The sequence below is a fragment of the Peromyscus maniculatus genome, chromosome 8, assembly GCF_049852395.1.
Source record: "Peromyscus maniculatus bairdii isolate BWxNUB_F1_BW_parent chromosome 8, HU_Pman_BW_mat_3.1, whole genome shotgun sequence".
In the NCBI taxonomy this organism is placed as follows: domain Eukaryota; kingdom Metazoa; phylum Chordata; class Mammalia; order Rodentia; family Cricetidae; genus Peromyscus; species Peromyscus maniculatus.
Genome location: NC_134859.1, coordinates 28652702 through 28678099, shown reverse-complemented (window position 1 = coordinate 28678099; position 25398 = coordinate 28652702). Strand labels below are relative to the sequence as shown.

The 25398-nt window shown below is 47.2% G+C and overlaps 1 protein-coding gene across 9 annotated transcripts in view; it reads right to left on the bottom strand.

The window, feature by feature from the left end:
- Ebf1 (EBF transcription factor 1) overlaps positions 1-6585 on the bottom strand; it is a 389332-nt gene extending 382747 nt beyond the window's left edge. For 2 of the 9 annotated variants that reach the window (XM_042283865.2, XM_042283864.2), the window contains exons 1-4: positions 5832-6546; positions 3535-3691; positions 2895-2958; positions 2154-2209 (exon numbers count right to left, since the gene is read on the bottom strand). In XM_042283865.2, the coding sequence (XP_042139799.1) occupies positions 2154-2209; positions 2895-2958; positions 3535-3691; positions 5832-5965 (411 nt within the window). In that variant the 5' untranslated portion in view covers positions 5966-6546. Of the gene's footprint in view, positions 1-2153; positions 2210-2775; positions 2959-3534; positions 3692-3787; positions 3951-4838; positions 5031-5831 lie in introns of those variants that run through there. The other 7 variants (XM_042283868.2, XM_042283869.2, XM_042283866.2 and 4 more) reach the window with 6 other exon arrangements.
- Between the last annotated feature and the right edge of the window lie 18813 nt (positions 6586-25398).

The window sequence follows — 25398 nt, the reverse complement described above, 5'->3', positions numbered from 1 at the left end:
ATATAACTACATGTATTTATAATTTAAACTTTTTGTAATATATGGCAAATAATTTTTATTCCTGTTATTTTTTTAAAATGAATCATTTCCCCTCTTTCCCTCCCCATAGCATTTATGATGCTATCAAATAGTCAAAGATACCGTCATCTGTAGATTAAAAAAAAAAAAAAAAAGCTCTATGGCCTTGTTAGTGAAATATTTGATGTATTGTTTTATATTTTTAAAAATCCTTCCGCTGTTCTCATATGAGAAAGTATGTTGATAAAATGAATTCTTGGTAGCACTATTAGTTTAGGGAGATCAGAATTGAAGTGGAGGTTTGAGTCAGACAAAAACAATCTCTTCCAACATGTCCTAATTTTATGCTCCTTGGAACAGTGCTTGTCTAGTGTGGCCTACAGTTTCAGTGGTCAGTGTCCCATGAACACATCGGCCTTACACTGCATGCCTTTATCTTAAAAAGTAAGTCCGAATAAACACAAGGAGAGTATGGGCAGTGTCCATTCTCTTCCCTCTGGCTCCCCTGTTCCTACTCCTCTCTGATGAGAAGGGCAAGAAAGGATACCCATCACATCAAAACAATTTTTGAAAAACAAAATTCCACCTAATATATTTTTGTTTTGACATCAAATTAAAAGTTGCTAAAATCAAGTTGTTGTTTTTTTTGTGTGCTTCTGATCAGCAGGGGGAAAATTAAAAAATTTAGAGTCCAAAGGGAAGACAATTATCCTATATAGCCATCAAATGCAGTCAAGAAAATAACTATGATTGAAACAATAAATGGAAATTTACTCTGAGCTGTCAACTAAGAAATGAACACAATCTTCCAGAGAGAAAAATAGTTAAAGGAAATAACATGACATCAATTTTTTCAGAGACTATTACTTTAAAAAATATACTTCATACCCACAATTTCATATATTTTACTTGAGTCACAATAAATATGAACATGATAATCAACATGAGCTATTATTAAATGCTTTCTGCTAAGATTTCAAACTCCCAACAGCTTATTAATGTGTATTGAGCACATTACAGCCAGGCAGATCTGAAGCTATCTTTAATTATGCATGCACACCCTAATTCCAAACTGTCTAAACCAGTGAAGAAAGTGCACCCCTCCTTGTTTTAAAGGGAATATTTCTAAATGACAATCAAGTAAACGCATTTTTAACCCTAGTACTAAATTGCTATTTGCTGTAAATAGATAACTTTTCTTTTTATTCTGAATTATTTCCTCCTCTCAATAAAGCTGTCTTTTTTCTGTTACTTCAACTAACCAGTTACTTCATTCTGAAACTATACTTTTTCTTAAAATTAAGAAATGGGGGAAGTTAAAAAAAAAAAAAAAACAACTCCTGCGCCTCATTAAAATGTCAAGCCTTGCTTCTAACTTGGCTCATAATTGTATCTTTTAAAACATAACTCAACCTTAATGTATACTGCCTGACACCGAGCATTGGCAAAGCCTAAGAAAATGCCTTCCGTGTACCTTTAAGACAGAAAGCTAGCTAGCTTTTGTTGCCTGGCTCCCAGCCAAACTTGGAGGCCAAAGCAGGAGGGTGTTTGCAAAATACCCTCGAACCATTGTACACTCCCACTTGCAACATTATTTTCCTATACCACCGCCTTTCAAAAAAATAAAAATCCGTGCAGAAGTCATTTGCAAACTTCATTCTGCTCTGCACTCCTGGAGAAGCCAGCGTTTGCCTCCTCATCCCACCCCGCACCCTCAAGTTCCTCAGGCCTGGGCCTTGGATAAAGCCTGGCTAGCTTGTCTTTCAGAAGTTCAGGCCATACTGCCTCTTGAGGGTGGGCGGGTCTCTCGGGCTCTTTTAGCCAAGTCAGAGGAAGTCCAGTCCTTACACCTTCACTTCAGCATCACAGGTCTTAATCACCAGGCCTGGGTTTCCCAGGGAGGGAAAAGAGCCTCTAGCGGATCCCCAGGCGGAGGCGCTACCACAAGAATGTTCCGGGAAGCCTGCGCTGCCACCACTTTGCCAGGGCCACCCTGGCTTTGAGAGCTGGGGTTCGTTCGAGTCATCTCTCAGTGGTGGCACAACCAGCTTTTGAACTGCAGCAAATGTCGTGACCCGCAGCAAATGTCGTGACCCGAGAGTCATCCGCACAGTGTGGAATTCTAAGAAACTTACCTGCTTGGTCATGGAGTCGATGAGGCGCACATAGAAGTCTTGTTCAGTCCTTATCCCTGGGGGTGGAGGGAGGAAGGAAAATTAAGAGAGAGGATAAACCCTGAAGAAAAAAAAAAAAAAGAACTCCACAATACAAGTAACAAGAGCAACAAACAAAAGCTGCATACGAAGGGGCCCAAGGCCAAGGGGAACTCCTGCTGTCCTGAACCGAACCCGGAGAGCCAGGATGTCCCTCCCGAGAATCCAGAAGGGATCTGTGGGCCTCGTTCAGATGCCCCCTCCCCCTGGAAGCCAGACTCCACCAAGCACTGGAGTTAGAAATGAAGTGGGACCCCCCCACACACACACACACCTGGCCATTCTCCCTCCCCAGACTAGAGCCCCTCTGCAGTCGCCGGGATCCATCAGGACCACCACCATCCCTAGCCACCCAGAACCGAGGAGCCCTGCGACCTGGAATTTGGGCCGAGCAAAACAGGCTTCAAGAAAGGGGGGAGAGAAGCCAGCAGAGTGGTCTAGTTAGGGCCAAGTGGCCTCCGGTCAGCCCTGGGCTGACCAAGCCGCCCTCCGCCTCCTCAGGTGAGAAACTTCCTAGGATGAAATTTCGGAGAGGCCTGTTCACCTGGAGGGTGGCTGACGACTGAGCTTCGCTGGGGGGCTTTCGTCCACCTGGAGCTCCGTGAGCCCCCTGCCCTGACCCGGAGCCCCAGGGTGCTGGCACCGACCCGACAGGAGCCTCACCATTGCTGTAGAGGAGCTGGAGCCGGTAGTGGATTCCATTATTGGTCTTTTCGCTGTTGGCTTCCTGGTTTGCAGCAGGGCCCAAAGACACAAGGGACGAGGAGAGAGGTCTGGGTGAGCGAGTGCACCAACTTCAAGGCAACTTTTCCCGAATGGGACCCCCCTGGCCTGTGAAGCCAGCCAGCCCAGATAGCAACAGAAATTGTGGCCAAGAGTTAATCCCTTCTCCACCTCCCTCCCAAACTGCTCTCTCCTCTCTCTCTGTCCCATTCCAGAAAATTCCCTGAGGTGCACATGGGTGAGACTCTACCTAGAACCTGGGGACTGCAGCCTGAGCCATCTGAGGAAAGCAATGCATGGTCTGATAGTTCACAGCTACCACATCCCGGGCTCCCAAGCTAGACTGAAGTCGGGTTCATTTTGCCTGGACTGTCTCCAGTTCTGGGGGCTGCATGCTAACCTTCTGGAGCAGGACCTTGTGTCCCAGGAGCCTGGATTCGTCCAGGACGGGAAGTGACTCGGGAGGGGGGGCGCTCACAGGAGTATGAAGATAGCTTTGCTCGCTCGGTGGCGGCTTCTAAGGCTGCTTGGCCTGCTCCCTGAGCCTGGGACTTCTGGGGACGGCGCTGCGCCCACTTACTTTTTCCTTCTCCACGAACCCCACAAAGGCAGTCCTCTCAATCTCCACGGGCTGACCCTGTCTGTCGTAGAGGGCCAGGACGAAGTGGAAGAAGTTGGATTTCCGCAGATTAGAAGGCGGCTGCTTCTCAAAGTGAGCCCGGGCCAGACCCACCCCGCTGCGACCAAAGACGCAGAGTTAGATCGCTAAGCCAGACGTTGTCCCGCACTCCCATTGTCACCCAGGACATGCGAGCGACCCCCCCAACACCCACCTCCTCTGCTCCCAAAACATGCCCTGGGCGCCTTCCATGACCCTTCAGGAGCCCAGGCGGAGCTGAAGAACCGCACACATGCCACTCCTGTCCCTGAGCTCCCCGTCCAGAAACAGCGGGTCCTCAGGACTCAGAGGTGTGAAAGTTTTGTTTGGGTTTTGGGCGCGAGATAAAACGCTACACTCTTTACTCCACTTGAAGCGCGCTGCGTGCACAGGAAACGTGACCGTGGGTGAGGTAAAGGAGGTTAGAAACAAACTGCGCACTTTACAACTTCGAAGGATAAGGCGTGGGAATGGGCTCCAACTGCGCCTCCAAATCTCACTAGTAAGTGGGCAGGTGGAAACGAAATGCAGGCATGCTAGGCTGATAGCTGCTGCAGCCACCCTCCAGGAAACCTCCTCAGCCTCGGCCAGCTGCCCGTGCCCGGCCTCAGCACGCTAATTTTCTCCGCAAACACAAGCAAGGGGAGAAGGGTCCCAGATTGGGACTCGCGACTATTAGAAATGATCGATCGCCATGGGAACAGGAACTGGGATGTTTTGTTTTATTGTTGTGTGTGGTTGTTGATGCTGTTTGGTTTTGTTTTTTTTAATAAAAGACCTGTCTTGACAAAGTTTTGCCATTCTGAGAAATCATCTCCACACATTCCAGAAACCCAAAAAGCCTCGGCGGCTGCTGGCTAAGCAGCTCCACCAGGGTCTAGAGACTGGGGCGCCCGGGGGCATCGCACTGACAGCCCAAACTGCCGGACAAAACCGGGCAACACACACACACACACACACACACACACACACACACACACACACACACACTTTCGCTTCCAGCCTTGTTACCCAATTCACTCTCACTCCCAACCACTCCCTACCCTGTGCTCAGCCGGCATGGATATAGTACAGGGACAGTTGTCTCTAGTCCCCCCCAAAACTGGAATGATGTAATTACTCTTCCTTCTCCTTCTGCCCCCTTTCCGTCTAATGGGGCCTGGGGCCACCAAGTTTTCCACTCCCATAAGCCCAGCTGGTGGCCAGGAATGAAAAGGATAGGGTACCAATTCTCACTTGGGACCAAGAGCCCCTGGACAGGGTTCTGGTTGTGCTCAGGGAAGTTCCTCAAGTTGGCCTCCAAGGGCATGGCCTCCAAGCCACTCAGTGTAGACTCTGAAGAGTGAGAGGGGGACTGGAGGACGTCAAGGTGACGGGGAGCCAAGGAAGGCTTTTAGGAAATGTGAGAATTAAAGTTGGAAATGGCTGTTCTGCAGGCGAGGTGAGAAAAACTAGGACTAGGGAGAAAAACTGAGGGGGCGAGCAGAGAACCAGACAGAAGTCAGGGAAGACTCCGGGAGAGAAACGGGGAGAAAGAACAGGGAGACCACGAGGTGAGGAAAGAAAGAAGAGCGAAGGTGAGAAAGGAGGAAAGAAAAAAAAGAGTGGGAACACAAGGGTGTAAGAAGGAAGGAAAAGGATAAGGAAAAAAAGAAAGAAGGTAGAAAAAAGAAAGAAAAGGCGGGGAGAAAGAAAAGAAATGTGAAACGTAAAGGAAAGGAAGGAAGAGGGGGAGAGAGAATAAAATTAAGTAAGAAAGAAGGAAAAGGGGCAAGAAGAAAAGAGAAAGAAAGGGAAGAATTGAAGAGAAATAAGGGGGAAAGGAAGCGAAGGGAAGGGGAGGAAGAGGGAAAAAATATAACCACCCAGAAAAGAAAACAAGCGGTGAGAAAAGCACAGCCATCCAACACCGTGCTGGTGAGACGCCTCTTCTGGGTTAAAACAAAATGAAAACAGTCGCAGAGCAGGCTGCGGAGAGTGCCGGTGAAGCTTGGGCTCGGCTCCCTCCAGCAGCTCCGCAGCTCGTAGTTCTCCGGCCGCCGGCGCCAAGTGCTGCGCAGCCGGGGAGCGCGGAGCCCCGGCGGCGAGCGCTGCACAGCGGCAGACGCACTCGCGTGGCCGGGCCCCGGGTAGCCGCGCCGCCGCCGCCGCCGCCGCCTCCGGGCTCTCCCGCTAGCCCGCGGCCTCTCCGCCGCGGTCCGTCCCCGAGCGGTACCCACCTCTGCGCCGCTGTGTTGGCGTCCAGCACCCCGGCGCCCTGCATCCACGTCCGCACCGCGTTCATGCCGCTGCCCAGCGGCTCTTCCTTCATACTGCTTCCACTCCGTTGGATGCTTTCCTGGATCCCAAACATGAAAACAACCTTTTCTTGTGGAAAATCTCCTCCCCTTTGAAAATATTGAAAAAAAAAAAAAAAAGAAAAAGAAGAAAAACGCCAACCACAGATTTTTTTTTTTCGAGTCGACGAAACTCGCGCTACATCAAGGCGGCGGGCTGAAAAGCAAAATTTTTAAAAATGTAAACCTTCGCTCAAAACTGAGCGATAACAAGGGGGGGGCGAGGAAAAAAAGAAAGGGAAAATCCAACGAAAAGACCAAAATTAAGAAAAAATAGAGATGTATGCTTGGCTGTTGGGGGTTGTTTGGTTGGTTGATTTTGAGTTTGGGTGCTTTTTTTTTTTTTTGCTTTTTTTTTTTTTTTTTTTTTTTTTTTTTTGTAGTAGTAATCACAGGCCGTTGGCGAACAGGAGGGGCTGGAGTTTCCTTTTGTAGAGGTACCTTCACTTGAAGCAGGAAGAAAAAAAACCACCCTGATGACAATTTAAGAAACAATAGATACGACTCTCGAAGCCGGCTTGGCTACTTGAAGTGTCATTTTCCACAATCAGGCAAGTTTTTTTTTCCTCTCTCTCTCTCTCTTTTTTTTCCTCCTCTCTCAACCAAAGATGTTTCTTTCCTTTCCGTGCTTGTAGATGAGGACGCTGGTTGCTGTAGACAGATACACCGGAGAGGGTGGGGGGAAGGGGAGAGAGAGGGAAAGAGGAAGGGGGGAGGGAAAGAGATAGAAAGAGAGAGGAGAGGGAGAAAGAGAGGGGTGGACCCTGCTGGATGGAGATTCTGTTTTCTCCTTGCTAAAATAGAAGTGATTTGCAGGCTCTCCCTGTGGAATCCAGTTTGACTCTCCCCAGAGCTAAACACAGGCACACTAACCCCAAAGGGAAAGAGGCGGGGCCCTCACAGTCTGGCCACGCCCCTTCTTTGCATAACGTCATCCTTCCGCCTTGCCGCAGCCAATCGCAGCTCCTGAGCTGGCTTGTTCACAGAGCCGGGCCACACTCCCTCATTAACATCCTTCTCCGGGTGGCGCAGGGGAGTCGCCAAAGTTCCCGGCAAAGTGGCGAGCGAGGGAGCACTGAGCACCGGCTTCTAGCTGGGAAAGAGCAGGAGCGGGGCCGTGAGGAGCGAGAAAGGGGGCAGAGGGAAGGAGATGGAGATATCCTTCTCAGGGATCTGGGCTGAGAGGGTCTGCACCATGGCAGTCTGCGTCTCCTTGGGCAGACACCTGGTACCTTGTTCCGCTGTCTTGGGACTTCGGGGGCAAAAGTGGAGGAAAAAGGACTGACGAGGCAGAAAAGGCAGGATGCGCATCCCAGGTGCCCAGCTCTTCACTCTGAAGCAATGGCGGGATGGAATTTGTGTGCGTGAGATTGAGACTTGAGGGCCCGCGGAAGGACACTCCGCCTCCGTGTCAGGATCCGTAGAGGAGCCCAAAGCCCCAACAAATGAGGCTTTAGTAGATCTCCTGGGAGTGGAGGATCCAGACTCTGTCCTCAGCCGGCCTCTGAAATGACTCCGTGCTAACCCAGACGCAGTTTCTGCTGGGCACTGTTCTTACTTGCTCGGTTCTCTCCTGCAGCCCCCACCCCCACCCCACCCCCAGATGTGCAGATGGTAGAATGAATGGGTCGCTGGGGCTGTGCCAGGGTGTGACTCTAAATATCCTCAGATTCAATCCCCTACTCCCTCTCCTGCTCCGCAAAGTAGTTTTATTTTTTATCAAAGCAACAAGGATGTTGCCTTCTCTGATTTGTTGGTTATTGGGCACACGGGGTTCTTTCTGCTAGAGGGGAAGGCAGCTTGAGCCAACTTTAGTCACAACCACAAGGAGGGGGACTGGGAAACAGAGAAGAGAGGTGGATGGGAGAGGAGAAGGAGGAAGCGAAGAAGGTGGAAGAACACAAGGGGAGGAAAGGAAGGAAAGAAGAGAAGGAGGAAGGAAGGGTAACTTGCCTTCTACCGCAAGCCTTTTGGCCTCTGTGTTGTGGCTAGGGAGGAAACAGACGGCTATGGGTAATGTGCCTGCCCCATCATTTTTTTTCCTTACAGTTGCAACGTCGAATAAGCTCATGGCAAACTGTATTATTACCCCCAGAGGACGTCCCTGGGTGCAGCCGAATCTACTAAGAACTGCTTCGGGGAAATTCTTTGCCTGAAATCCAGGTTCCCTTTCTGCTGCCCTTCCTTGGCCATTTGATTTAGAGAATGTATTGGGGTCAGTGATGGAAAAGTACACGTGTCTCTGCTGAATGAAAGAATTAAGACAAGCAAGGGGTATGCTTTGTGGTTCTGGCGGAGGAGGAAGGTGAAGCCCTTTCATGATGAAAGAGTGAGTTTATTCCAAGCCTACAGGTGCACACATGGCCACTGTACTCAGATACAACTTTATCTCCCCTCTAGCTCATTTATCTAGATGATACATGTGCTAGGACATTTCTTTCTGGTACCATAATTAATGCATCTCCTCCAAGCCATTCCTGTAGAGATCATCTGACCTATCAGGATCCCCATAGCATCTGCCAGAGTTTCAGGAACACTGTTGGTGGTGAGTGTGTGTGTGTAAAAAAGATGGAAAGAGTTGTGTGGTTGTAGACACCCAGATCTGCATCTCTATAGAATTTAAATGCACAGTTGAATCTGGGCCTATTAAACTTTTTCCAAAACTGGAAGCTCAGGATCCTGTTAGCTTATCAGCCCCTTCCCTTGAAAGTAGGGACATCAGAAAGCAGGGGCCATCCTCCAACAATGGGTCCCAGGAAGACCTAGCTTACGACTCAGGCCTTCCTCTCTTTAACTCCACTTTTCTCTTCAGTAATCAGACCAAAGCATTTAAAGTGGTATGTAACAGAGTATATGTCCCAGTGATGGGGAGCACACAGTCAGGAAAAGATTATTCCCCGAAAAAGGAGAAATGCAGTCACACTGAGGTCTGTGATTAGCTGGAGTCACAGAGAACATGGACTTCTGGAGGTCATCTACAAAGGCCCCGGTGTCAGTAAGCACATGAAATCCACTCTCCCCAAAGTGAAACTGGCACAGGGAATGGTATCTTTAACAGCCCAATTATCCAGGAACTAACTACAAAGGAAGCAATTTTCACATCCATCCACCAAGCCAGAGAAGAAGAACACAAAGAGAAGGAGGCAAGAATCTTCGGATAATATTAATTCCCTTTACTGAGGACAGGCAGCAGACACCTCACCTGGGACGGTGGGCGTACCTTATTTTCATTAACCAGAGTGTTTTAGCATTGGCTTTTGCATCCAGTAATAAATGTCTAAGAGGTAAGAGGCTAGAGAGAAAGCGGGAAAGAAAACTGAGAATGATACCCAGGACCACAGAGTAATAGACCGTGTGTGTGTGTGTGTGTGTGTGTGTGTGTGTGTGTGTGTGTGTCTGTCTGTCTGTCTGTCCGTCTGCCTGTCTGTGTCTGTGTGTGTGACATGAAGGAGAGACATACTTGTTGGGCATTCAGATTCGCAGGCCTCATTCATAGGCGCAGAACCAGAGCGTCTGGCATTGGTACCTAGGAATCTATATTCAAAGACATTTAGTAATTCTTCACTGCTCTCATCTCTGAGGGAAAAACCAAAGGGGGGGGTGCGTGAGAGGGGAAAGACTGTAACTGAGGAAAGAACACAGCCGGTTTATCAGAAGGAGTTACAGCAAAGGAGTATGAACTTCTAACAGTTCCTACAATCTCCTTCAGGATGGTCGGGGTCATGGACAGGAACTCAGAGAGTCTATAATGCCAGGCAGGGTTGCCCAGCTTTTGGGGTCCTCTGGTGTTAGAGGAAGTTGAGGCCAGGTCACAAGAAGTCCCTCCCCCTACATGCCCTAAGCACGGCTTCTCACACCCTGGCCGTCCCAAACTTCTGTAAACTCAAATTCTCTCTCTTGGGCACAATAAGTGGCACACTAACTTGTATGGGCTCGGGTAGAAACGTGCTCCCCTGCTCGCCCTTCAGTAAAAAGAAAGACCCCTTGAATTCAGTGGAACTGGGGCCAGAGGGAATGTCCCAGGGAAAGAGGAGGTGGCTTTTGCTCGTCTGCCCCCAGGAGGCCAGGCTTGGGACTGGTCCGGAAGGCATTCTACTGTCTTCTTCTTAAGGACCCCCGCCCCCAGGGCTAACAGGCGGGGGACACACTCCCTCACCTTTCTTAGCTTCCTTGCGGCGGGAGGCAGCGTCTACCTCCAGTGGGTGGACAGGCGCTTCATTCAGCGCTGGGAGGAACGGGAAGTGGGCAAAGGAGACAAAGCCGCGAGGCTCGAAGCCCCTCTGCTTGCTGCCTGCTCCTGGGGAGTCGCGGGACCACTAGGCGTCTGAGATATTTGACAGCGACAAGCCTGAACGTTATAAGGGGTGGGGGTGGGGTGGGACACCCAGTAGACTTGATAGAGACCTTGAGCCCTGGGAAAGCGAGAGCCTACGGGGGGGATGGGGTGGGGGGAGGGTGCAGCCAGGCGAGGCCCAGGATGAGGCGGATGCGGGTGGAGGCGGCCGAGCACTGGGACCGACGCACCCACTAAACCCTGACCTGTCCCCGGGTGGCATTTATCCACCGCTATGGGGAGCGTGAGAGCCGCAGGCCTGAGCGCCACCGGAAATCCGGACTCTGATCCGGGCTTGCGACCTCGCAGCGCTCCAGAAAAGTGCCCCCTTGTTCATCCAGTCCCTGTCCCTGGGATCACCTTTCTCCTCTTGGTACCAACAAGAAAACTGGGGGAGAGAATGATAGCCGCTCCCAGGAGGTAGAGGCCGAATAAACAACCTCTGATAGGACCCGGAGTGGTGGGGTTCTCGAAACTGTCCCCTCCCCGACCGATCTGCGGCCTCTCTCGGGTTTCCCCCGGGATCGTCCCAGACAATAAATAGATCCCATTTGTTGCTGGGTTTACCGGGCACGAGATTACTCAATTTCCACCAAGGCCACTCCCATTGTACAGGTGAGGAAACCGAGGGTTTGCGAGGGAAGCGGGGAAAAAAAAAAAAAACCTTGTGTCCCCTTCCCCCCACCCCATCCCGCCCCCGTCACACCGCTAATAAAGTTACTAGGTCATTGTCTCCTGGTCTGGTGCTGGAGCTATTAACCTTGGAGCCAAACCGCCACCAGGCAGAGGCATAGACCATCGATCTACCCTCCACCCCCCGGAAATCGCTAGTGCGTTAGGTCCCGGTCGCATATAGCAAGATGAAGAAAGAGAGAGGGCGCGTATCACCTTGAGGGCAACCCGCACAGGAGCGAGAAGAGAGGGTCTTCGGGAAAATCCTAACGAATGTGAATATTTGAAAACACGTTTGCGCTATAATGTATGCGGGTGCTTCTCTCCCAGCCCTATCCGAACAGGGCTCCCCAGGGAAAGACCAACTCCAGCTGTGTCACATCGTCTCACCCTTTCCCTGCTGAGGTGTACACTCTGGCAAGCTTAAGTACTGGACTTGGCTGCGTTGTCCGATGCCCACGATGCCTACTACAGGACAGAAGTCTAGACACCTGCCTGAGCTTTCATGGGGGAAGGGGGAAGAGATGATTCTGCCTTGGCCTCAGCACAGATACCTAAAACCCCAGGTCATTCTGAATTGGGAGAAGTTCCAGAAAAAGAACTCTAGTCTGCTGCTGCCTTGGAAACGTACCCCTTGAGAATTTTCCCTATCAGTCTGAGAGACTGGACCCGGCTCCCTCCACACATAGGGGTCCAAGGGTGGTTAAAAGGGAACTCTCCAGCAGTTTATAAATTAACATTGCCTAACTTTTAAAACACAAACTGAGGAGGAAGGGGGCGGGAGTACCTGTAAAGATTTAAGAAAGAAATGGGCCTGTTTCCCTAAAGGAAACGTTGAGAAAGGAAAAGCGCGTTTGGCAGGTGGGCTCAAAATAGCCAAATGACAAAAAGTTGGTGCGCTCGTGTCTTTGATGACTTTCTGGGTATTTGCGCTCTTCCTGGTCCTCCTTGCTACCTTTGTTTAAGATGCCCGTGGTGTGAATGTGCAAACAGGTTTCCATTAGCGACAGACAGCTGCGTATTCGTGGGCCTATTCGGTGCACGTAGGCGCTGAGAAGTTGCAGGGCACTGTGGGCTCCGTGTGAGCACTTCTGCCGGACTGCGCGCGCGCACGCGCGGTGTCAAGGGAGTGAGTACAGGTGCATCTCTATCAAGAGTGTGTATGAGTGTCATGTGTAGACATATTTTATGTGAGTATAGTGTGCAAGTATGCGTGTACAGAGCAAGATCATACAGTGAGTATGAGAGCCCGAATTCACACGTGTTTCATGTGTGCACTTGTGTGTGTTGAATGCAGTAAAAAACATCCTTAAAATCTAAGCCTGGCTACGGGAAAGCAGCAGGCTGGGTGGAAACCGAGGTGTCAAGGGCAGCAGTGAGACTGTAGGTTCCTTGGCATTATAGATGGGAGAGAACCTGCTGGATGAGTGCAGGGCATGGCCACAGGCCCGGGATGAGCGCCCAGCTCAGCTCCCTGCAGACCAGGTGTAATTTCCACCCACAAATTACACGAACGGAGAGCGCAACGGTCCCTGCTGGACAGTTCCGCGCTCTTAATGGTTCCTCGCGGACAGTTTCTGATTATTGATGCCGCGTCCAAAAAGAGACCGCTTCCGGGAGATTTGCTTGTGTGTTCATTCCCTTTATCGCTGTTGATTCACTTGGCTGCCACAAAGACTCAGCCAAACCTACCAGCAGGACCCTGCCCAGGATCCTCTGAGCGGATTCGGGCTTGCAGGCTACTTGCGAGCCAGAATCGTCTTCTAAGGTGGAGTCACAGCGCCACCTCGCGATCTTTGCGCTCCCTCGCGGCACTGCTTCTCGAGATTGAGATTTTACAGGTCCCTACCTACAATTCCCCAGTGCTGGGTCATGTTCACATTCACCATCTCTTCGGTTATTAAGTTCCTCATCTTCCCAGGAACACCTTGAGCATCTCTAGACTATCCACCCGCCACGGTTCAATTTCCAAAGTTACCTAAATGAACCTTTCCTTCCAGGGCAGCCCATGGGTATCTTTCCACTGTTTCCCCTAAGATTCATCTCACACTGCCAGAAATACTCAGCCCTCCCTAATCAAGGAACTACTCAATAATGTTGACGAGTGTTTTTCCAATATCAACACAATCTACAGCTTACTGTGTGTGTATGATGGAGTCTCTGATACAATGTACTAAGTATAGTACAGTCTTAATCTTCCCAGCAAAGCCACACAGCAAGCCCTGGTGTTCTTTCTTACTTTGTGCTCGAAGAAAGGGGCGGGCGGGGAGGTCAGCCAAGGTTACCTTGCAAAGTTGAGCCCAAGTCAGTCTGTCTGATGCCAGAACATACTTTTAGCTTCTGTGTCTTGCAAATTCTATCAGCCCTATGGCCTCAGGCTATGTGACCAGACAAGGCTCAGAGTGGGCACTCATGTTCACCAAACCCATTTCCCCAAAGAACTGAGCCAGGAAGAGAACAGCCGGCATCAAGCACCTTGATTGACATACCAACACAAGAACTGATCACAAAGCGTATTACACCACTGTCTACCTGAGGGACCCTGGCCAAGGCAATCATCCCTCAATCTCCTTATTCTTTTGTTAAAGATATTTTACTTTTTATACTATGTGTATGAGTGTCTCCCTGAATGTATGTATGGTATGTACACCATGTCCATGCCTCCGCCACTGAAGGCCAGAAAACCGAGTCAGATACTCTGGAACTAGAGTTACAGTTTTGAGCTGCCATGTGTGCTCTGGGAACTTACCTTGTGGCTATATCTTCATTTTCATTTTGGACATGAATTACGTGATGGGATATGTTTACTTTGTGGTGGTTTGAGTGTTTATGTTAACCCTGATATGTTAAAAACAATGTAAGGGGTAGAGGGAGAAGATATAACTAAACAGTAAATCATCAGGCTTTGCCTCCTGCCCTCTCCTCCTCTGTAGACTCTTGCCAAGTAAGATTTAAAGGGAGATGATAAACATGTTTCTTACTCTGGAAAGTACAAAACTCTACTTTTTTTAATTAGGGGAGATTCTGAACTAGCTTGAGTGTTTCCCCACTTAGAAAAAAAATATTGTTTCAACTAACACTTTAAAAGCTTTGAAATTAAACTAAGCAAATATGTGCAGGCAAATGGCTGCACCCAAATAAGAGAAACAAATTAGGGTTGGTGGAGCAAAGTCCAGGCCTTCAGATATTTCCCTAAAAGACTATATTTTAAAAGTTTGGTGTGTCTCTCTCTCTGGAATGACTCATTAAAGAATTACTCCTGTAATTTTGGTGACAATGAACTTTCCAGCTTGCTCAGGTTGGGACTTCCCACTCTGAAAAGGTAAATGGGTAATGCTCATATGATAGCTCTGTATAACGTCTCCTGAGAGAAGTGAGGCAGAAAAATCCACAAAAGATAGAAATGTACCTCCCATTCTGCTAGCTCAGGATCCAGTTCCAGAGACCTCACTACAAGCTTGGTCAGTTTTATCCATTTGTACTTGTTTCTTCTCTCACAAGATGCTCTTGTACGGCGGATGAAGAGATCTGGGGAACTTAACCTGTATTGAAGCAATGTGCTCAGGGGTTTAGTTGTATGGCTGATGAGATTTCATTATCCTTGGTTGGGAATTTGGCTCATACTGATGCTGTGGTACCCTGACTTTTTTGACAAATTGGGATCTATTCTGTTTCCTCTTCCTCTTCCTCCTCCTCCTCCTCCTCCTCCTCCTCCTCCTCCTCCTCCTCCTCTTCATCTTCTTCATCTTTCTCACCATGGCAGTCATTAGATATCCACCAAAATTCTGGGTCTTCTTCTTGCAGGATGCTTCTTCCAATGTTTGCAGGTTGGGATATTCCAAGTTCTCTTCATGTACAGAAGCCCTGTGATTTGGCTTGGCAAATGAGGAATTAACAGGTATGACATGTCACTCATGGGCAGAAGAAAGAAGAGTCAGTGTGCAGTTCACCAAGTTCCCTTACCTAGCCCCAGGATCTGATGGATCCCCAAATGGAGTTTCCACTAACCTGCAACTCTTTGTAAAGACAATGTGCCATGGAGTCCCCTGTGCTTGCAAGAGCATTTAGAATGAGTGGGAATTCTTCAGCTGTGGTGTAGCCTGGCCTTCTTGATTAATGTACTTAAGAGAGTAACATCTTTTCTTCTGGGAGACACTAAGAAAATTCTTCCCCTGAGTGGAAAAAAAAGCAGATTTCTACATCTGATGAAAAAAATAATCAGAAATCTGAACGTCATCTTATTAGTCAAGTTATTCCTGGGGTTCACAACATCATTTCGAAAACCTTGAAAAGAGAGAAAGAAATGAATCGTAGAACTAATTAAAAGGAACCTCAAATCCTTGCAGAGCCCCACAGGACTTTCCAAGAGCCAGTTTGCCTACTTGCAGACACACCATGAAGTGAATTCCTTACGGTTTGACTGGAAAAGATTTTCCTAGCAATTCCACAGGGAAATAAAGAAACCTTTCTCTGGACTGGAAAGATGACTCAGCCATTAATATTGCTGCTCTTGCAGAGGACCAGAGTTGGGTTCTCAGCACCCACATTGGGCTGCTCACAACCACTTGTAACTCCAGCTTCAGGGATTCTGACACCCTCTTCTGGCCTCCATGAGTACCAGTATACAGGTGGCAGATGTTCACACACGCACACATACATATACATAAATAAAAATAACAAATTTTTTAAAAAAGATTTATTTATTTATTTATTATGTATACAGCATGTATGACTGCAGGCCAGAAGAGGGCACCAGATCTCATTATGGATGGTTGTGAGCCACCATGTGGTTGCTGGGAATTGAACTCAGGACCTGTGGAAGAGCAGTCAGTGCTCTTAACTTCTGAGCCATCTCTCCAGCCCATAAAAAATAACAAATCTTAAAAAAAAAAAAAAAAAAAAAAAAAAAAAAAAAAAAAAAAAAAAAACATTTCTTTCCCCATTACATTCACTTCTGTAATTTCGAGTCAACAAAAGTAAAAATACTTAGCAAGTCAAGTCTTTTGTTGTTGTTGTTTGTTTTGTTTTGTTTTGTTTTTGTCAAGACAGAGTTTCTATGTGTTACAGCTCTGGTTGTCCTGGATCTCGCTCTGTAGACCAGGCTGACCTTGAACTCACAGAGATCTGCCTGCCTCTGCCTCCCAAGTGCTGGGATCAAAGGCGTGCGCCACCACTGCCAGGCTGCCAGTCAAGTCTTTAAGGAACATCATCTTGAGCAAGTTAACCCTTCCAGAATTTAGTTCCTCATCTCATGCTATGGACTAAATGTTTGTGTTCCAGTCACCAATCATATGTTAAAACCTTGGCACCCCACCCCTTATAAGCTGGTACTACCTCCCAAATACAGCAAACATATCAAACAGGCTGCCATCTGCAGGACAGGAAGAAGAGTTGTTTCCCAGTGGAGGGACCAAGTTTGAGATTCACCAGTCATGATTAGGCACAAGTTCAGCTGTAACCCCAGAGCCAGAGCAGAACCTAACAAATCTAGCATTGAACTCGGACTCCTAAACCTCCAACCTGTGAGGACTAAATGTCAGTTAGTTAAAGCACCTGGTCTATGTTGTTTTGTTATAGCAGCCTGTACAGACCTCAACATCTAGAAAAACTAAAAACAATTAGATAAGATGATCTGCAGGCTAGCATTCCTCTCTAGCAAGCTGTCAATGGAGGTATTTGAGCGACAGCATTTCCAAAACCCAATACTGCTTTGTAAAGTGCTCTTTGTCTTTCCACACACCGACCCTGCATTCCAGAATAAGCAAGCGCCTCTCTTCTTCAGCTTCAGATTAATCTAAAGGTGAGCTATTAGAAAAACATGCAGACCAGGCAGTAGTGGCACATGCCTTTAATCCCAGCACTTGGGAGGTGGAGCCAGGCAGATCTCTATGAATTTGAGGCCAGCCTGGTCTACAGAGCGAGATTCAGGACAGGCACCAAAACTACACAGAGAAACCCTGTCTCGAAAAACCAAAAAAAGAAGAAAGAAAAAAGAGAAAAACAGACAGGATGGATATAAAGCACATAAAAGATCTGTCAGTTTCTAGCTTCTATACCAAATATATTTAAAGACTCTTTTCAGCTTTTCATGAACTGGTCACCTAAGAAAATTGCCAGGAAACTTTTGTGAGAAATAGTGGCTGTGTGACTAACCCCCTGGATAAAGCCATGGAGATTTTTTTCATCATCTTTGGAGTAGCATGGCTGACGGCCAACAATACAGCTCCTTTAATTTAGATAATAACTGAAAATTGGCAGACAGGTGCGCTTGCCTTGACTCCTGTCAACAGGAGAAGAAGCAAAGAGAAGCTTCGCCTGCACCACGTGGCTGCTGAGCTGAGGTTTGGCCACAGCCGCCTGTGAAATGAAGAGAGCTGCCTGCAACCGCAGAGGAGGGTAGAAAATACCCTGCCGTGGTGGAATCTGGTGGTGTGTGCCCTTAATCGCAGCACTGCAAAGGCAGAGGCAGGGGGATTTCTCAAGTGGAGGCCAACCTGGTCTACACAGCAAGTTCTAGGCCTGCCAAGGCTACATAAGGAGACCCTATCTCAAATAAAAAACAAAAAAAAAAGAAGGAAGGGAGGAAGGAAAGAAGGAAGGAAGGGGAGGGAAGGAGGGAGGGAGAGAGGGAGGGAAGGAGGGAGGGAGGGAGGAGGAAGGAAGGGAGGAAGGAAGGAAAGAAGGAAAGGAGAGAGGAAGGAAGGAAGGAAGGAACAAACGAACGAACGAACGAACGAACGAACGAACGAACGAACGAACGAACGAACCATGCAATAGGTCAAAGGTCAGCAAGTGCTGAAGCCGCTGAAAACCTGGACCTTCTTGTTGATGCAGCTCACATCAGCCTGTGTGACTGCAAACTGCCAGAGCTTCCTAATTGAAATGTAAGTCTCTTGTGGAAGAAAACTACCCCTGTTGGGTGGACACTTAAACTTAGCCATAGACAGATGCCTTTTTATAAAGATTCTGTTAATCAACTTTGGTTATTTTTATTAATTAATTAATTAATTAATTAATTAATTAATTAATTTTATTTTTGAGACAGGGTTTCTCTGTGTAGCTTTGGATGCTTTCCTGGAACTCACTCTGTAGATTAGGCTGGCCTTGAACTCAGAGATCCCCTGCCTCTGCCTCCTGAATGCCGGAATTAAAGGCGTGTGCCACCACTGCCCGGCCCTTAACTTTATTTTTTATTTTTTATGTAGCCATGCTGGCCAGGAATGTCAGCTCTGCCTCTGGAATGCTGGAAATACAACTTGCCTGTGCACTATATCAAGCTTTTTGTTGTTGTTGCTGCTGCTGCTGCTGCTGCTGTTTTAAAGGTTTGTTTTTATTTATGTGTCCATGTTTGTGTGTGGTGGTATTATGTTCCCCAAAATATTGTGTACCCTAATAAACTTATCTGGGGTCAGAGAACAGAAAAGCCACTAGATACTCAGGCTAGGCAGTGGTAGCACACGCCTTTAATCCTAGCATTCCAGAGGCAGAAATCCATCTGTTCAAGGATACAGCCAAGCATGGTGACTCACGCCTTTAATCCCAGAAAGCGAGCCTTTAATCCCAGGGAGTGGTGGTAGAAAGCAGAAAGATATATAAGGCATGAGGACCAGAAACTAGAAGCATTTGGGCTGGTTAAGCATTTGGCTAGTTAAGCATTTGGCTGGTTAAGCATTTGGCTGGTTAAGCTTTTAGGTTTTGAGCAGCACAGTTCAGCTGAGAGCCATTCAGATATGAGGACACAGAGGCTTCCAGTCTGAGGAAACAAGATCAGCTGAGGATCCGGCGAGGTGAGGTAGCTGTGGCTTGTTCTGTCTCTCTGACCTTCCAGTTCACCCCAATAACTGGCCCTCAGGTTTGATTTTATTAATAAGAACTTTTAAGATTCCTGCTACATTGTGTGTATACCCTGTGTGTAGGGGCAGTTGTGAGCCACCCCATGTGGGTGCAGGGAACCAAACTCTCAGGTCCTTTGAAAGAACAGGAAGCCCTCTTCACAGCTGAGTCATCTCTCCAGGCCCTGTTGTTTCGTTATAGTTTTATTTATTTAGTGTGTGTGTGTGAATGCACATGAGCGCGCGCGTGCACACACAAACACACACACACACACACACACACACACACACACACACATTGCAGTCAGAGGAGCTGGTTCTCTCCTTCTACTATGTGGGTCCCAGGGATTGAACTCAGGTCGTCAGGCTTGGTGGCAAGCTCCTTCACCCACTGAGCCATCTCAACCGCCCAATTCTGTTTTGTGGTTTTTGTTTTTGTTTGGCTTGATTTTGGTAATTTTTTTTTTTAAAAGACAAGTTCTACAAGTTTTCCTGGTAAGCACCAGGCCTAGCAGTTTCTACTTTGTCCTTCCTTTATGTTGACATATTTTTCTCTACCAGGTTTTACTTCTTGAGACAGGGTCTCGAGTAGCCCAGACTGTCCTAAAGCTGACAGTGACCTTAGACTTCTGGTCCTATTGCCCACGCCACCAGAGTGCTGGGTTTGCAGGTGTGCACCGGCACACAGGATTCGAGCCACACTGGGTAGCAAGCCCAGAGCTTCTTCCATACTAGGCAAGCACTCTGCCAGCTGAGCGCCCTCTGCAGCCCCATCTCACCCCCACCACACACCTCTAAAGGAAGAGTATTCAGGAAGCACACAGATTTCAATTTATATTACCTTCAGCATGTTAAAACTTAGGATTATGGATAAATGATCTTAATTTTTATTAAGATTTTATTTATTAAGAATTAATAGTTAATCGCTTAAATAAACTAAGGAACAACTGGGGAGGCTGGCAGTGGTGGCGCACGCCTTTAATCCCAGCATTCAGAAGGCAGAGGCAGGTGGATCTCTATAACTCCAAGGCAAGCTTGGTCTACATAGCAAGTTCCAGGCCAGCTGGGTAGACAAATGATATCCTCAAAAAATTAATAAATTTCAGCATTAAAAAAAACTATGACAATTATAGATCACTATCAGCATCAATAAGCAGATGACTCTAGCTATGATTAACTTTTTAAGATCTGATCCAAATGAAAATACTGTTTTAAAATTCTTATTCAACCAGGGGCTGAGGATGTGACTCCAAAGGTGGTAGAGTGCTTGCCTAGCACACCCCGAGGCCCTGAGTTGGATCCGCAGCACCACAAACCAACAAGAAAACAGCCACCCACCTAGGAACATCCCACTACTGAAATATATTTCAGATACCACTGAAGTATACAGTTATAAATGTCAAAAAAAAACAATAAATGTTACCCATATATTTTATCACTACCAAAAGTACTTTTTCAGGGGACTGGAGCGATGGCTTAGCAGTTAAGACTTAATTACGTTAACACTGCTCTTACAGAGGACCCTAGTTTGGTTCCTAGCACACACTCAGGGCAGCTTGCGGCTGCCTATCCCCGAAGCTCCAGAGAGAGCTAACGCCTCTGGACTCCAGGCACCTGCACTCTGATGTACATATCCACACACCACAGCTTAAAAGTTTTTAAATCATATATACATATATGTGTGTGTGTATGTATGTGTGATTTATATCTATTATTTTATATATTTGTGTATAAGACATTTATTTATATATAAAATACACACACGCATCCCTTCACCCCCTCCCAGCCAGTCTTGTAAATCTAGCTGCTCCAGGAGCTAAAGGAAGAAGAACAAGAGAAGAAAGGGGAACAGGAGGAGGAGGAGGAGGAAGAAGAAGAGGAGCAGAAAGAGGACGATTGAAAGTTCAAGGCCTGCCCGGGCTATGAATTACATTCAAAACCAGCCTAGGCAGCTTAGTGAAACCCAGTCTAAACAAAAAAAAAAAAAGAAAGGAAGAGAGAAAGAAAGAAAGAAAGAAAGAAAGAAAGAAAGAAAGAAAGAGAGAGAGAGAGAGAGAGAGAGAGGGGGAGGGAGGGAGGGAGGGAGGGAGGGAGGGAGGGAGGGAGGGAGAGAGGGAGGGAGGGAGGGAGGAAGGAAGGAAGGAAGGAAGGAAGGAAGGAAGGAAGGAAGGAAGGAAGGAAGGAAGGAAGGAAGGAAGGAAGAAGAAAGAAAGAAAAGCAAAAAGGGGTCTGGGATATGCTCAGTGGTAGCATAAGTCAGGCCTTAGGTTCAACCCCTAATAACTCTCACTCTCACGTAAAACTCCAGAAAGAATGACAATGGGTATCCTGAGATGACCTCGCCACTGTTTTGAAATGGGGTGACCTTGAAATAACTCCATAACTTCTCTGAACCCCAAGGATCTCATTGGCAATTCGGACTGAGTGAACGGTTGAGCATTCATCTCAGCAACTCTTCTACAGAGGAGAGGACTGCTCAACACTTCCCTTCTGGACCACAGCTAGCCAGAATTTCCCAGCAGCCCTTGGTGAAAGCCACTCCCAGATGTAGTGCATAAATCCTCCCCCACAGGCTTCTGGTCTGTTCACTTGCCCTTGTTTGGGCTTGGTCAGAAGGTCCACAATGGTTTCCAGGCTCTGTGTTGTATGGCTGAGCTGCTCTCTGGAAACAGAAAGTCCCCTGTAAGGTCAGCTCTGGAACTGGCTGAGCTACCATAGTCACACTCGGCCTGTCTCCCACCAACCTGAAACCACCGCTGTAGACGGGTATAGTTTATCCCAAATTTATGCTCAGGGAGCCTGAAACCCAGAGGGGTAAAAGAGCTTGCCTGAGCCCTAGGCATCATTGCTACCCAGCTGTGGATGAGAAGCTCTCTAGGGTCCTACCCACTTTCCCTATTTGAAACCTGTTTGTTGGGGAACAATTGACCTCACCAGAGTGAGTTTCACATTTTCCCATTACAAAAGGAAAATGAGAAAAATATGTCCTAGATACCACAGAGAAAAATACTTCCTTGTGTTAATTGCCTTTCTATTTCAATCGAGGAAGGCATTTAATTATTTCTGAACTACATTCAAAACTCTCTCTGTGTCTCTCATATCCCTCTCCCTAGGAGAGCCAGCAGAGCCCGTGCCTACTATTTCTAAAGACTGAACACTAACATCTGGCATTTGCTGAACACCTTGTATGTGTCACTGACTGCTCTAAAGTCTTTTCGGTACTGGCCCAATTTACTCCTCACAGTAGATCTACAACATGGGCACAGTTGTTATTACCCTCTAACAGATGAGGAAACTGAGGCACAGACTCCACTCTTCATCACCCTGCCACTGGACAGAGACTTGGCTTCTCCACTATGGTACCCACTGCTGGGTATGTGCATCAACGTTCTTGTGGGGGAACCACTCAAGAGGACTGGGCGTAGCTGCTGCTGAGTCAGTCAGGGATCCCAAACCTCTGGAGACTGAGAGAGGTGGTGTAGTGGCTAAAAAGGCAGTGTGGGGCTGGCTCCTTAGACACCCAAGGAAAGAAGGCCTCGCTGCTGAGTGGCACTCCCCGGGGGTGTGCACTCAGTCCCCGCAGGTGACTTCAAGACCCTGACATGGGGAGAAGAAACAGCCTGCCACAGCTCTGGTGGCCTGGCATTCCCTCCTTCCGCTCACCTGATCTGGGGAGGGTGAGTTTTAAGAAGCCCTATGGAGGCCTGGAACCACAAATAGCACTGCATTTCCCAGGTTTGTTTCCTATACACGCATACCTACGATAGAGTTAAATCCATTAATTAGATGCTATAAGATATTGACAATAACTAATGATAACAGAACCATAGTAACGCTATACTGTAATTAAACTGCCAGCGTCACTACTCTGGCACTCTGGAGCCACGATTATGTAAAACGAAGAGTCAGATGAACATCAGCACGGTGACGCAGTGGCAGTCAGCAGGACAACTGAAGTGGCTGCTATGTGACCAAAGGGTGGATGAGTCATGTTCAGCTCAAGAGTGAACAGGGTGGCAGGAAGGCTGGTCTTACTGCTCACAACAGTGTGCAATTTAATGCCTGGGAATTGTTTAGTTCTAGAGCTTCCCATTTATTATTTTCAGCTGACCACAAGTAACTGAAACCGTGGAAAGGGAAACTGGAAAAGAAGGGACAATTCTAAAATCATGTGGCATGACACATGTGTTACACAAGCAAGAACAAGGTATCATCTCGTGTGATGGACTGAACGTTCAAAAACACCTTGTATTAAACAGAGGGGAAACTTGAAATGTGTGGGCTTCATCCTTAGGAAATAATCTTCAAATGGTTCACAAGTTCTTTAAGCTTAATAATCAGTAAAGTGTGGGGTGTTTTACACATTCAAGCCAAAGGGTTTCATAACTTAAGTTAGCAATATTTTATGCTTTGGGGTCCTCTGGATTCTAAAAGCCCAATCATTTTTAAATATTTTAATAGAAATACTCTATTTTTGTTAACTTTGCATGTGTGAGAAACATTGTTCCTTTAAATATAAAATATGTCATCCTCATGAATATGTACATATACTATGTGTCAATCAAAAAGTTAATATACTCATAGTTCAAAAAATATTGCCTCTCTCCCTTATAAGCCAGAGAAATCATTGATTCTTTGCATATCTTTGAAAGCTTCTATTGCCTAGGCTGAACACTTGCTTAAAACAATTTATTTCTAATAGACATGTTAACATATTTTAAAAAACTGCATGGAACTGGAGAGAACTGGAGAGCTGGCTTAGTGGTTAAGAGCCCTGGTTGCTCTCCAAGAGGACTCTGGTTCAATTCCAAACACTCACCCAGCTCACAACTATCTGAAACTTAGGGAATCCAGCGCCCTCTTCTGGTCTCTGCAGGAACTGTATGCATGTGTTCAGACATGCAGGCAAAAGACCCATACACATAAAATAAAAATACATGTTATTTTTTTAATAACATAAAATCTTTAAAACAAAAAAACTGCATAAGCTCAGTGTGTGTGTGTGTGTGTGTGTGTGTGTGTGTGTGTGTGTGTGTGTGTGTGTGTGTGTGTGTTTTATGTATGGTATTTGGTATGAGTGTGTACTTCCATGTATTGTATGTGGTATATGGCATGAATGTGTCTGTGTGCATACATGTGTGGATGTGTGTTTGTGTATGAGTGTGACTGAGTATGTTTGTGAATGTGTTTATGTGTATGGTGTGTAGTACGTGTCTAAGTATGTGTGGCAGAGAGAGACACACACAGAGAGAGGGGGAGGGAGGAGAAAGAGAAAGAATGTAGTGACGGGATTGCATGACCTGTTTTGATAGCATCTTATGACAAGGCATGTGTTCTTCACCAACCTGCACCCCCTAGACATCAGTTTTTCATGTTAACACTCGTGGGACCCACAGAGCTTTAAACATGGAAGCTGAAGGGAGGATTTGAACTGTGTTCTTAACCAGAATTCAGCAAGAAACCCAAATAAAACTTTCTCTTGGTCTCCTTCTGCTAGTTCATAGCCACATGTGCAGTGCTTTGGAAGCATGTAGGCACCCCTATTCCACTACATTCTGATGGTGGCATGCCAACAGGGTGCATTCAAATACAAGGAAGACGAAGATGGTCCAACAGTGCTTCCAGTTTCCAGTCCTGACTGGTACTGCACACATTCAGATCTGTGAGGGATGCCTGGGTCAAATTTGGGGTAAAGATGCATAACCATGGACATGACTGGAATAGGGGGTTCACCTGGGATCCTGCTGGAGGGCTGTGTGGTGAAGGGAAAGTCAGGGCTCTAAGGCATCCAAAGGGGAAGGCCTGTAGGTGACCTTCTGCTGTTTCAAAGAGCTACATTTTCAATATCAGAACAAAAAAATCACCTAACTGTATCCTTTCTTCCCCAGCTCTGTGAGCCTTGGGTTCTCCTTGGCCCTGTGGAGTTTCAGTCCGTAAAAAGGGCTTACAGTGGTACCCACTCCACATGCCCAGGTAAAAAGGGCTTACAGTGGTACCCACTCCACATGCCCAGCAGAAGCCATCCTGGAGTTTTCTAGGGTGAGAGCATCTCTAGCTAGACCTTAATCCTCCCTAAAAATAAATGTCCAAGAATAAAGGGAGCAAACAAGCAGTCCAAGGCTAGCAACAACACCAGAAAAGCATTCAAGAGAACCAGAGACTCTGACAGAGGTAGACACAGAGGCAGAGTGAGACACTGTGAGCATGGTATCTACCTGGCTGACATAGCTAAAGAAATCAGCGACAGATTCGCTAATATCTGTCAGGCAGGTGGAGAAATCCTGTCAAACTTACTTAACAGATTTGAAAAGAAACAAACAGAACTTTAAAAAGTAAAAAAAAAAAAATGTGTGTGTGTGTGTGTGTGTGTGTGTGTGTGTGTGTGTGTGTGAACACATGCACGTGTGTACTCCTAGACAGTTGGTCACCCCGGCAGACTCTCACTGCAGGAATCCATCAGTGTGCTTCAGGCAGCCGGAGATGGAAACCATAGAGATCCCAGATTAACACAAGAACGTTCATGGACGAAGAAAGCAGAGAGTACGGGCATGAAATAAGCCTAACCACAAACAATGATGGTTTCCAGACCCTAAAGCGCTGCTCAAAACGCAGC